We start from the raw sequence: 13236 nt of genomic DNA, 5'->3' as shown, positions 1-13236 counted from the left end.
TTAAATTAAAGATTTGTATGGCTGACCCATTATATAACATAACCTTAGCATAAACTCATAATACCAATAGGCAAAAATGCAAAAAAAAAAAAAACCTATTGCAAGGCCAGTGGTGGGTTGCCCCTGGTACGAACTGCTTCGCAAGAACTGGTAGTAAAACCAGCAGGAGGCCCCGCCCACTGCCCCAGATGACATCATTGGCGATCTGCGCGTGAAAGCAAAGTGAGCACGCGTGCACAATCCCGTTGCGAACCGGTAGTAAAGGTAAGAAGAACCCACCCCTGTGCAAGGCGCTTTAAGACTACTACTCCAAATATAGGTGGGCATGTCTCAATTCTCATCCTGACCCAATGCCTGAGGGAAGAGCCCTCCAGATCTTCTGGGAAGCTATTAATATATAAGGTTAAAAGCGAAAGAATCTCTCTGGTAATATATAAAATTCTTCTATTAAGAGAGCTCCTGAAAATCTTTTTTTTAAAAAATCCCAAAACAACTCTGGGACGATGAGTTGGGATTGAATCAAATGTATTTTATGTGGCACATAATTATTTTGAAAACCTGTCACAGCAAATCATCAGAAATTGGCCATGAAGATAATCCTGAGCACTCTCTTCCACAAAACTTCCCTTACATGAAATCAAAACTTTTTGTGATAGTGTTAATGAGGTTATAAACAAATTGGCACATTATTATTATTTGGTGGTAGTGCCCAAATAATCATTCTTTTTGGAGCAAACATTTGAAGAAATGGAGAAGCAGACTCATCTAGCAGTCCTTCACAATGAATCCTGCAGTTAGCTTATCATTCATTTTTCCTAATGCATATAAATTGATGGAGCTGGAGAAATAAATTCAATTCCTGTAGCAAATATGTCAGTGATCGACTGTTATTTAAAAGTATGGTAAATTGCTTTGGCTGAAAAATTGCTACATGGCAGTTTGTAAAACTAACATCTGGCCATCACTCCTCAGCTATATGTAAGTGTTTTATATAGATGAATGTATAAATAAAACATCATCCTAGGTTAAAAAATGAATATGGATACTTTAAATGCTATCAGATTGAATCTTCATGTTGTAAAATTCTATTTCAGTCTCTTTCAGCAAGCCATGAAGGTTGATTATAAAAATCAAGGTTTTGACAAAGTCCAAGTACTTGGCATATATTTTTATTTATAAATTAGGCTTAATTTAATACTTGGAATAATAGCAAATGAGGAAGGGAATGTTAAAGGAAATAAGCCAATATTATTATAAAGACTGAAAGCAGCAGGGTTTTTTCCTAGTAAATCAAAAGTAGGCTGATTTCAAGGTTGCAGAATATCTTGTGTTTTGGAATCCATTATTCAAAGTATAGTGCGACAATTGGCAGAAAATTCTGATTTTTAGAAAATAATTATTAAGCCAGCAATATTTGAGGATTGGAATTAAATGGAACTCACTGCCTTTCTGTGCAAAAACATCCCTAAATTGGTTATATTGAATACAATTTTTTTTCTCATTTCAGCAGTATAGTTTAGGATAATGGGCTGACTCCTTCCATTGCTGCTATCAGAATACTGTAATGTTAACAGATGCGTAAAAACTAACCAGGCTTGGACTTAATAGGATGGCAGAACTAACAGCAAATCGCAGAACAACAGCAAATCCCAGATCTGTGTGTGAGATTGGGAAACACCTCAGAAGGTGACAACCTCCATGTTATTTTCAAGAAAGTTACCAGGATGCTTCCATGAAATCACCAGAAGTCAAACTCACCTTTATTATTCTGATTCTCAAAAAAGAGAGCCAAAAAGGCTAGCAGGATTGACTACAAGTCATCAGAGATATACCATATTTTTCAGAGTATAAGATGCACCTTTCCCCCCCAAAAAAGAGGGTGAAAATCTGGGTACATCTTATATTCAAATGGAGGTTTCAGAGGCTGAAAAAAGCCTCAGAAATGAAGCTTCAGAAAAAAAGCCGCCAAACAGAGCTTCAGGGGGAAAAAAAAAAGCCTCTGAAAGAAAGCTTCAGTAAAAAAGCCTCTGAAACAGCTTCAGAAAAAAAAGCTCTGAAGCTCTGTTTCGGAAGCTTTCAGAGGCTGAAAAAAAAAAGCAAAGCAGAGCTCACAACCAAGAAACCTGTTGCTAAAATTCATCTCTGGGAACAACTGATTGTGGGTATTCCGGGAGGCCGATCCACCCGCCAATCAGCTTTTTCCTTATTTTCCTCCCCAAAAACTAAGGTGCATTTTATACTCCGAAAAATACGGTTCCTTCTGCCCATCGTAAACAGAGCCATTAAGAACCATAACCGATGACTTGTTCCTTATTAGAGTACAGGGTTCATTCTCAGGTGATGGTTTCCAAGACATTTATGGAAAACAGCAAGAATGTGTTGCTCTTTCTGCTAAAAGATCATATTTTTATGCATAGTAGATAGCTATTTATCTGTTTTTATCCCAGATTTCTATAAGGAACTCAAGGTGGCACACATAACACTTCCTTCCCCCTCACCCACACACCCCAAATAGGAGGCATTATTTGTCATCAAGAAGCAAAACTATTATCTTCTCTTAAGTAATGTCAGTGCTGTTCCAGTTCAGCATCTCAAGTATAATGTCTCTTTCCTAACAAATGGAGGAGGTAGGAAGAAAATATAGAGATAACAGTGTCTTGTTTACTTTGCATATTAAAATAACTGGAGTAATGGGAGGAAAGGGTTCTTATTATCTTTAAACCTTAAAAAAAAAAAAACTAGCAAAATGTTTGCACCTTTTTCTAGTTAGATTTTCAGGCACTTTGTTATCACATTGTGTAAGCTGAGAAAAATCAGTATGGTGTTTAAAGCTTTATGGGAAAACAGGAAGTATCCAAACTTGGGAAAAAGAGATTCCAGGGTGACCTAATCACAAGAATTTAACAATGGGTTCACAATTCTTCTGTAATTGTGAATTCATTCAATCAATCATGTTATAAATATAGCTGTAAGTGCAAAACCCTATCAGTTTTAAGGTTTTTGAATTGCCATCTTTCATACAGGAATTACTGTGCCAAAAGGTATTTTATGCTGATATTTTCACTACTTTGGGTGTACAGATTTTCAAGGAAAGTGCTTTTGTATTTAATAACTCAGGGGTGTCAAACTCTATTTTATTGAGGGCCACACCAGGGTTGTGTTTGACCTTGGGAGGCTGGGGTCTGTGTGGCCAGGGTAGGTGTGGCCAGTTTGACCTCACTCGTGTTGGGGGCGCCTGTGGTGGCCCGAGAGCTCTGCCAGTGAAAACGGGCTCCCAAGCTCCGTTTTTGGCTGTGACGGCCTCCTGCAACCCTCTGCCAGCGAAAATGGAGCTCAGGAGGGCTGTGGGCAGTCTTCACAAGCTCCATTTTTGCTGGCAAAGGCATCGCGGGCTGGTCCTTCACTGTTTCCAAGGCAGCCCCGCGGGCCAGATCTAAGCACCCTGCATGCCGAATCCGGCCCCCAGGCCTTGAGTTTGACACCCCTGTAATAACTAATTGTTAAACCTATTTGCTTTTTGTTTCCAGGAATCTGAATAGAATAGGCATTTTTGTTTTCAGGATACGTAAATGATATTTCTTGTTGTATTTATGTAAGTGATATTAACCTCATTCAGCCTCCAGTGATAACTGTGAGCGATGAGAAAAAAGATCAACTACTTTGATAGTTATATTGTGCAGAAAGGCAAGGTACATACGGTGGTAATAGTAATCATCATCATCATACAGTAATCCAAGTGGATTTGGCACAGCTTTTTACAGCTCAAGATGCAGTTCTGATCTCCTGTGTTCTAAATTAGCATATTTGCAGATATATATATATATTTAAAGAAACTATTTGAAATCTTTGTAAAAAAAAAAAATAGTAGGAGAAAGATGGTTGGATATGTTTGCCACCTAGTTGTAAAAATAATAAATGTCGGATACAAATAAGAAAAAAAATAGGAAAGGGGTGGCTAGGAGGGAGAGGGAGAGGGGGGTATGTTTGTAAAGCAGGTTTTGTGAAGCAGAAATTTATTTTTTTCATTTGAGTTGATTCTGCCTGAAATATCATACCAACTACAGGTAATTCCAGAAAAGATTTAGTTGATCATAAGCATGCTCAGAAGGCAAATGCAAAATATTTTCGCAAGGTGAATTAATTGGAATGCAAAACATTATCCCCCCCCCGCACCTCCAAATATTAAACTTATTGAAAACCAAACATAAAGAGAAAAAGATAATAGCTGCTGTGAAAAATATAATGCCAAATCACAATATAAGGTTATTGCTTCTCTAATACAGTAATAACTTTCATATGAAGAAACTCCAAAGCAGAACACTGATTACAGTAGAGATAATATTTGTTTATGTAGGAGAAAGAATGGCAGAACCTGAGGATGGAGTGAAAAGAGGGATCAGCCTAGAATCCTTGCGTAGCCACAAACGAATTAAGTCCAACCCCTCTTAAGTGCCGTTGTCCCTTATCTATGGTAACTCTAACCAGGTGCTTATCATTAGATCAGATTAGATCATTAGATACTTACCTTTACTACCGGTTCACAGTGGGGCCGCACGTGCGCTTTGGTGATATCGGGGTCGGTGGGCGGAGCCTCCCGCCGTTTTTACTACCGGTTCTATAGAACCGGGGGCAACCCACCTCTGCATTAGATGAGGAGAATTCCTGTCTATAGGCTTTAGCAATAAATCAATTTAATTGAATCTTCATGTGTGGACTTGATCTTTTACACGTGACATTTTAGCAACCACAATTGTGACTGACAACTCAGTTGTTCAACAAAGCAGTCACTACGTGAAACTGTGACTTTCCATATAATCTTGCTTCAGGTTTCCTTTGTTTTACAAACCTGTGAAGGTCATGAACGTGAGAATTGGACATAAAGTTACTTTTTCATCACTCATAACTGTGAATGGTTGCTAAGTGAAGCAGTCACTAAATGAGCTTCTGCGCAAACAAACTGCTTGAAGACTATTTTGCAAGATCTTCTAAATTAATTTCAGTGATGTCATGCAAATGAAAAAAACTATAGTTAATACCAAGGAAGGCTTAGTTTATTTTTTATTTTATTTTATTTTATAATTGGATTTATATACCACCCTACTCCCGAAGGACTCAGGGCGGTGAACAGCCAAAAGATAAAATACACATAATACAAACTTTAAAAACAATATAAAAACATATTAAATAATTTGGCCCAAACAAATTAAAACACCCCTATTATTTTAAAACAAATTTAAAATTAAAGTTAATTGTTAGGATCATTTTTCTTGGCTTTCCCTATTTTTGAGACTGATAAAACCTAAGAGTTGCCAAAGATGGAAAAGTCACAGGTTTCCCTCAGTAATTTCCCTCGCTGGTAAATTACTGGCAAGACAAATCAAGATAGAGATTATAATTGCACCTGAAAATTAAAAGTACAAAATCTTTAATTCCCTACACGTTTATTCATAAATCTTGCTATGTATCTGTTAGGTTCTTCTCTAAAAGCCTGCCTCTGTCTTTTTCTGTCAGAGGTAATGACTATGGCAAAAGCTTCTCAGTGGCACAATTGATGCTACCAAATGTGCTCTGTGGTAGAGAATTGCCTTTTTTTCTTCTCTAGTTCTAGAAATCACATGCAGTTCAGAAGGAATTTGCGATCTGTTGAATTCATAATTGTATAATTATTATTGCTTTGCTGAATTTCTACAGAATAATAAATCAGATGATTCTGATTATGTTTTAAAAATATCTTCCTTTGCTTAAGGAGCTAGCAAACTTCTGTTGAAAGATACATTAATCTCTCCTGGTGATTAAGGCCATAAGAAAAAAAGCAGTGCCCTGCTGCATTGAACCCCTGGCCCTTCAGATCCAGCAGTCTATTCTCACAATTCTCATAGATTGTCCTATACCCTAACAAATATCATAGATAATTGTTTTAGAAGCATGTGAACAGGAAGGCTGGGGAAAGAATGCGGGGTGCACGAATGCAAGATTGGGGAGGCCAGGGAAAGAGAATGGGGCTGGGAAAGAGGGCATGGTGTGGCCAAGAAAAGAAGGTTCGGGTGCGTGCATATGATCACACAGAGGCCCCAGGGAAGGAGGATGCTTTTGGCTGAGAGTGAGCAAAGGGGGGAAGGTGGGAGGTGCTGTAAATGCCAGAACTTCAAGGACCAGTCGTAAGTCCATTCAGTACCATTGTAACTTTAAACAATCACTGAACAAATGGTCATAACACGAAGACTACCTGTGTTGCAGGGATAGAAATTCATAAACTGTTGTTTCTCCTAGCAACTGTAGAAATGGGCCTTATTTCAAAGAGGCAAATTTAGGGTTTCCATATAAAGTTATTCACCTAAGTATTTCAGAAAATCTGTAAGTGTAGAAATCTACATATTACTTGAAAGAAATTTGTTCCATAAAGAAAAAAAATGATGTACCTTATTGCTAGATAGTATAGATAGATCATACGTCAGATATTAACAACTATTTGAAAAGTATTTGAAAACTGGAGCATCTCCAGTAGTACTTCCTGTTAAGATGGTGCATTATTTCTTTTTCTTGCAGGATCTCTGTTCAGGTTTGCCTTCTGGACAGATTTGCCACGATGAAGAGAGACTGAAGGTGATATTTACAGATCTGGCTCGGCACAAAGATGATGCCCAACAGCGCAGTTGGGCCCTCTATGAAGATGAAAATGTCATTTGTTGTTATTTGGAAGAACTGCTTCAGATTTTGGTAATCCGTTGCTTTGGCAGAGACAGGCTCTTTATAAAGTTTATTTGCTCAGCACTTTGATTATTATAAATGGAAAGTGAGTGATAAGATAGCTTAATGCCTGGATGGGCGGTTCAGAAAATAGAGGCCCTTGGAATCAAGAGAAGCTCAAATTTTTGGTGCCGACCAAGTGATTAAAATTCTCAAATGTAACAATAAATGTTACCTTCTAGCTAAGATAATAATAACATTCCTAATGCTATAGTCAAGTTAGATGAGATCTTATATATTATGTGTTTGCCTCTTGGGCTAACTCATCTCAGGTGTAGTCAGAGTAAATGTTCCAGTAATTGTCGAGCTCATTAGACAATTTTTAATCCTCTCCAAGTGAATAATAACATTCATCTTTCATCTGGGTTTGGCTCTTTTTCAAGTAAGTTGTTTATGAGTTTATTGCAAAGGCTCTTAGGTATTTCTTCCTGTAAGAATGTATATAAAATAGCAGTGTTACCCAAGAGACAGACGGAGGGAGGGAAAGAAACATTCTTGTGGGCAAAGTCTGTTTTAATGTACATACAGTTTTAGTACTACCAACATTGAAAATAGACTAGATTTTGCCATAGACTATGCCTTTGTTGCTCTATTCTGAACGTTGATTTTTTTTTCCCATTCATTTTACAGACAGATGCAGATCCAGAAGTATGCAAGAAAATGTGCAGGAGGAATGAGTTTGAATCAGTATTATCTCTTGTGACATATTATCAGATGGTATGACATTGCATTTAGGGCATAACTCTTGAATAATTTAATTCTTCCTTGTATATTAATAAATTTGAACATAGCAGTAACTCAGCATTGCTATAATGATGCTCTTCTTCCACCTCCACCCTCAATCTCTAGGTTCCCTTATTTTAGGTATATCTCCAATCAGACTGATTAGTAAAAATAGCAGGCAAGGCAGCCCTACCCTAAACTATCAACCAGTGGGCCAAGTATAAGAGCAGTGGCTGAATTAGGAAATCTGATGTCAGCACACTAAAACAATAGAATATTCTCAAAGTTTGCTTTGGATTCTGTACATTGGGAAAAAAGTGGATGGAAATAACAATAACATTTGGGGTAATATTCATTTTTGTAGGAGATGACCAGGCTGAGCCCGAGGGAGGGGTCAAACACATCATCGGACTTACGTCGCTTCATGCCCACAAGAGATCCAAGTCCAGCCCACCTTGAATTCTTCCAATTTGCTTTGACTTTTAGCAGTTCAGATTTTTGTAGAGAGCATGAGTTTGCAATAAGCCTTTATATTCATTTTAAACTGCCTGGACCTCCTGATTTTCCTATGCTTGACTGCTTTGTTTTCCCCAAAAAAGTAGAAATAATGACTACCAGAGTCCTTCCTAGCAATTTGAAAGCCAAATGTAGCTTTCCTTTTCCTACTTTTAAAAGGCAGCATTAAGAAAGAGAAGTAGCAGCCTTACTGTCATTGGAAGGATTTCCACGGGTGCCTTGAAACATGTATCTCAATTAACCATTTCTTGGTTAATTGAGATACATCTGTGTATTGAGTTGGAAATTAGGCTACAGGTAGTCCTCAGCTTGCAACTACAATTGGGACTGGAATCTTGGTCATTGAGGGAAGCCATCATTAAGTGAGATGGTGATATGACTGCTTTGCTCATCAATCATAAACCAGTTGGGGTAGTTAAGTGATTGTGCAGGTCATTTAGCAGAGCACTGGAGAAAGGGCTCTGTCTCCTCACTCCATCACACCTAGGTCCACTTATCTTTGCCCTTTTTCTGCAGCTTTCTATCAAGGCCACTTCACATCCTTCTGCAAACTGGCCTATTCTCATAATCACTGGAAGGGTCCTTCTCAAAAATCACACAATTTGGAGAAGAGCCCTTCCAAGCGATCGTGAGAATGATGCCATTCTCCAGCCTTCCTAGCCTAGAAAATCTTCCTTGCCTTCAGAAATCTAGAAGGTTTGAGGTTCGTTCCTGAAGCCCACCAAGCCCATCAAATCCTCCATCCCCTCTGCTTGCAATCTTCCCTGCTGGCTTCTCCACTGAGTTTGCATAAGAAAGAACATTTAGGAATGATTGACAATTGTGACTTGGGCTGTTTTGGGTAACAGACTGGAATATAGGCTAAGCTGTAACTGTAAGGAATACTAGAGTAATACTAGAAGGAATACTAGAGTAATACTAGAAGGAATATTAGAGTAATACTAGAATACTCATGAAAACCAGTGTAAGGCAGGTTAACTGTGACATGATTCTTAGAAGCTTAGAATCTTTATCTAGGGAGCACAAAAAATAGGACAAAACATGCAGTGATAAAATGATGGCATCTTTACAATTTCTGATGTTCTGAATAGCCACCCCATATGGATTTGCACAGATTTGTCTAGCGTGCCAATTGCACCCTTTCCTGGACTGGGAAACTTGACTCAAGGTCACTCATGGCTTGATCATCTCCCATTTAGATTACTGCAGAGGGTTCTACGTGGGGCTGCCTTTGAAGACCATCCAGAATCTTCATCCGGTCCAGAATGAGGCAGCATGCATAGTGATGAGTGTCCCTAGGTTTACCCATGTAATACCTCTATTGTGTGAGATGCACTGGCTTACGATTTACTTCAGAGTCCAGTTCAAAGTGTTATCACTTTTAAAGCCCTATATTGGTAGGTTATTTGCAGGAGTGCATTTCCCTAAGGCAGGGACGTCAAACTGGCGTCCCGCGGGCCAGATGCGTCACTCGCAGGCCATGCCCACCCCAGCTTCACGAAGGGAAAAAATGTCGCAATATGTCACATGACAGCAATGTGACACGGTAAGTTTGACACCCGTGCCCTAAGGACATCTCCCTATCCTACCAGGTTAGATAGGGTGGGCACGCCCCTAATCCCTTCCCTTAACCAGAGCTAGGAAGCAGGCCTTTTCTGGTGGCAGCCACAGTCCTACAGAACATTATTCCCCCTGAAGTTGATAGGCCTCTCTCATTCTAGCCTTCTGAAAAGTACCAAAGATCTGACTTTATCCCCAAAGCACTGGGATAGCATCAGGAGACTCTTAGGAGCCTGACTTAATGTCAGCTATTGTTTTAATGTTTGCAGTTTTAATCGTTTGATATGATTTTTATGTTGTCTTAATTGTTGATTGGAATCTGGTATAAAATGAGCGGCCATACAGTATAAATGTTTTAAATAAATAAAATAATTTGCTTACTGAAATTATTGCGGTCAGCGTAGAATAATTATTTTCTGAGGTGTACCTGGAATACTTCACTTTCTGAATAGCAAGTAAAAGAAGCATGCATTATTTATAGTTGGGTATTTTGTTAATTAAAAACAATTTTCTTCTTAAGGAGCACAGAGTTCCATTACGCCTGCTGCTTCTGAAATGTTTTGGAGCCATGTGCAATTTGGATGCTGCTATTATTTCTGCTCTGGTTAATTCTGTTCTGCCAATGGAGCTAGCCCGAGATATGCAAACTCATACCCAAGGTGAGGCATATTTTATACAGTAAATCTTCCTATAGCTCAGACTGAATACAAATTTTTCTTCTCCTGATGATATGTCACTACCTTGAGGCTCTTAAGGAATATATTCCAAAGCTGTATTGCAGTAATTGAAGTGATGATCTGTGTTGAACATGATGTTGTGGAAAATCTGGATATAGATTTAACTAATATGTAGTAATAAAGTAATGTAGTATTAAAGTAATGTAGTATTAAAGTAATAAAGATCATAACCTCTTCCTTTTCATTGAGAATCCCTGATACAGGTAGCAAGGGGAAAAATTACATTAAAGACTACAATTCCCAAAGACAAGGCTATTTACTCAATGATTTTTCATCAGTTTGGAGACTGATGATGAGGAGATGAGGTATTGACTGGGGTATCCTAAGGTTCAGTTCTGGGTCTTCTATCCTTCAAGGTTCCGTTAATGAATTGGTAAAGAAGTGGGTGGAATATATATCAGATTCGTGGATTATATAAATTTGAGCAAACGGGCTAGTATCCTAGAAGACAGAAATAAAAATCAGAACAATATTGATGAGTTAGAGAAATGAACAGAAAGTAACAACAAAATTTAATGAAGACAAATGCAGAGTTCACTTAAGAAATAAAAACCAAATGTGTAGATATAAGATTGGGAATACCTAAGTGGGTACTATTACATGGCAAAAGTTATTGGAGTAACAACCTGAATATCAGCCACTAGTTTAATATGGCTGCAAAAAAGAAAATGCTAATTTTGGCTGCACCAACAGAAGTACAATTATAAGAAGTAATGTTTCCACTTTATTCTGCTTTGGTCCGATCCTACCTTGAAGACCATGTCTCATTTTGGATACCATGATACAGAAAAACTTGCATAGATTTGGAAAAAAGCAATGAGGATAACACGCAACTACAAACTAAGACTATTTATTTATATTTCATATTTCTAAACTGCCTATCTCCATCAAAGAGCAGATCTATTGGTGATATGTTTAATATTTTAAAAAAGAGAGAGAGAGAGAGGAAGGAAATGAAACCACTGTCCAAATATCTTGAAATATATCTCATAGAAGGTCAAGATCTATTATCTAACATTTGAGGGTGCAGGAGACTGAATTAAGTTACATTAAAAGAATATAGATTCTGGTAGAATGTTAGGGAAAAAAAACCTTAATATTAAGAGCAACTTGACAATGAAACCAATGACCCAGAGTCGCTGAATTTGTTCAAGAGACATGTTGGAAATGCTTTGGTTTGGATTCCAAAACTGGACAGCAGATTTGACTTGATCCCTTAAATGACCCTTTCCAAGTCTATGGTTCTATGAATTTTTTGGTAGTAATCAGTTTTAGCAATAATTTTCAAAGGGAATCTCTATTTTCCTTGTGGTATATGACAATTATGTACTATTATGGAGAAATGAAGATGAAGGCATGGATGTGGCGAGAACACAATTCTCTCTCCCTCTCCCTCTCCCTCTCCCCCCTTCTCCCTCTCTCCCTCTCCCCCTCCCTCCCTCCCTCCCTTCCCCCCCCCCCCCCCGGGAAGTCTGCCATAAGAGTTGTTTTAAGTTTGGATTCTGATACTCTTGAATAAGTTTTATGTTGGACTTCAGCTTTGAAAGCAAGAACCATCATTGGCACTTAAATAGGAAAGCCCTTGGAACTCAAGTGTTGGTGGATACATGACGAGGTTGGAAGAAGACAGGGACAAGCCACTTCATAGCATTGCCAAGAAAACTTTATGCATGGAGTTGCCAACATTGTCTTACTGTCAGGACAAAAAAAATAGCACTCAATCTTATAATTAAATACAGTATGTTACCTTTATTTTAAATGACATATCACTAAAAAAAATCTGATTTACTAGGAACAATACTTCTATCTAGGATTTAAATAGATCAACAAACATGATCAACTGCTTTAGTATATTTTCCTTTTAAGAAAAAGCTTTAAGATGAAAAATTTCTAAGAGAATAAGTTAGAGTGCATTTGCCCTAAATATCAGAGAGAGTTCATAAGACACTAAAATGGTCTTTCTCCATTGCAATCAGAAAAAATACGATAGAAACAGAGGCTGAGCTAAAGAACATTTTACATTTGATCAAAGCCCTGCTGTCAGTCAGTCTATCTAGGTCTGAATCTGACCATCAAAACTGTTCTTCCCAGCAACCTTAACAAAATGAAAAGGGAAATCCTGAATAAGTGTCAAAGTCATTAGTAGGGATATGCAGTGCATCCTGCTCAAAGACCTACAGGTGCTTTTGGGGTATAGATACGAATGTAGGACCTTCCTACAATTGTTTGAAATAGCCATACCTTTCTCTGTGGGAAGATTTGTTTGGTTGAAGAATTCTCAGCCAAATGTGATGCATCCTTTGAGTACGAAATCCTATGCAGCTGTAATAACCACCTTTACACATAACTATGCAATTGCTCTAGGATACATTCTGATCCAAGTACTGGATATGAAACTTTTTATGCCTGTTCTTTTGAGATTTGGCTGTGTACACATACTCACTCGCTAGCTTTCTTTTTATCACAGGAGTTTATTGATTGCCTGCCATGTCAGAAGACCAAATATTTCTACATTTGTTTGTAGAACTTTTGGGAGGCTATTTCTCTCTGCAGCCTGGTAGTGGAGATTAAAAATGATGCTGACACTTCATGTTAGCAGGATGTTTGCCTCTGCTATAAGAGGGGTGCTGGCTTGCCGCCATCTAAACAGCAGGATTCAGTTCCCTTCCTCACTAATGTCAGTCTGTTACATTCTGCTATATTCAGTAATTTCCTCTAAGAAATTCCTGCTGTCATTCATTCAGTGTTCATATTCTTTTATCATTGTATTTGTTGCCAGCCAGGTGAGTAGGGACTCTCATTGTGTCTTTATCTTCGCCCTTTACCGCTCTTTCCAAGTCCACCTGCATATCCAGTTAAATTCTCACAAAAATATGCATGTCGTGTTGTTTTTTGTGTTGTCTCTTGATACTTCCTTGTAGGTAGGACTTTCCATCTATTTGGTGTCAGACTC

At 38.1% G+C, this 13236-nt stretch overlaps 1 protein-coding gene across 1 annotated transcript in view; it reads left to right on the top strand.

Annotated features, from left to right (window-relative positions):
* The window catches only part of NCKIPSD (NCK interacting protein with SH3 domain), a 121075-nt gene that overhangs the window by 87952 nt on the left and 19887 nt on the right, over positions 1-13236 (top strand). The window contains exons 6-8 of the mRNA XM_070933623.1: positions 6547-6717; positions 7378-7464; positions 10067-10205. Of these exons, the coding sequence (XP_070789724.1) occupies positions 6547-6717; positions 7378-7464; positions 10067-10205 (397 nt within the window). The remainder of the gene's footprint in view (positions 1-6546; positions 6718-7377; positions 7465-10066; positions 10206-13236) is intronic.

This window comes from Pituophis catenifer, unplaced genomic scaffold (assembly GCF_029215685.1).
Source record: "Pituophis catenifer annectens isolate HBS135680 unplaced genomic scaffold, rPitCat1.0.hap2 SCAF_2, whole genome shotgun sequence".
Lineage (NCBI taxonomy): Eukaryota > Metazoa > Chordata > Lepidosauria > Squamata > Colubridae > Pituophis > Pituophis catenifer.
The sequence above is the reverse complement of the archived record's forward strand: the minus strand, read 5'-3'. Positions and strand labels throughout refer to the sequence as shown.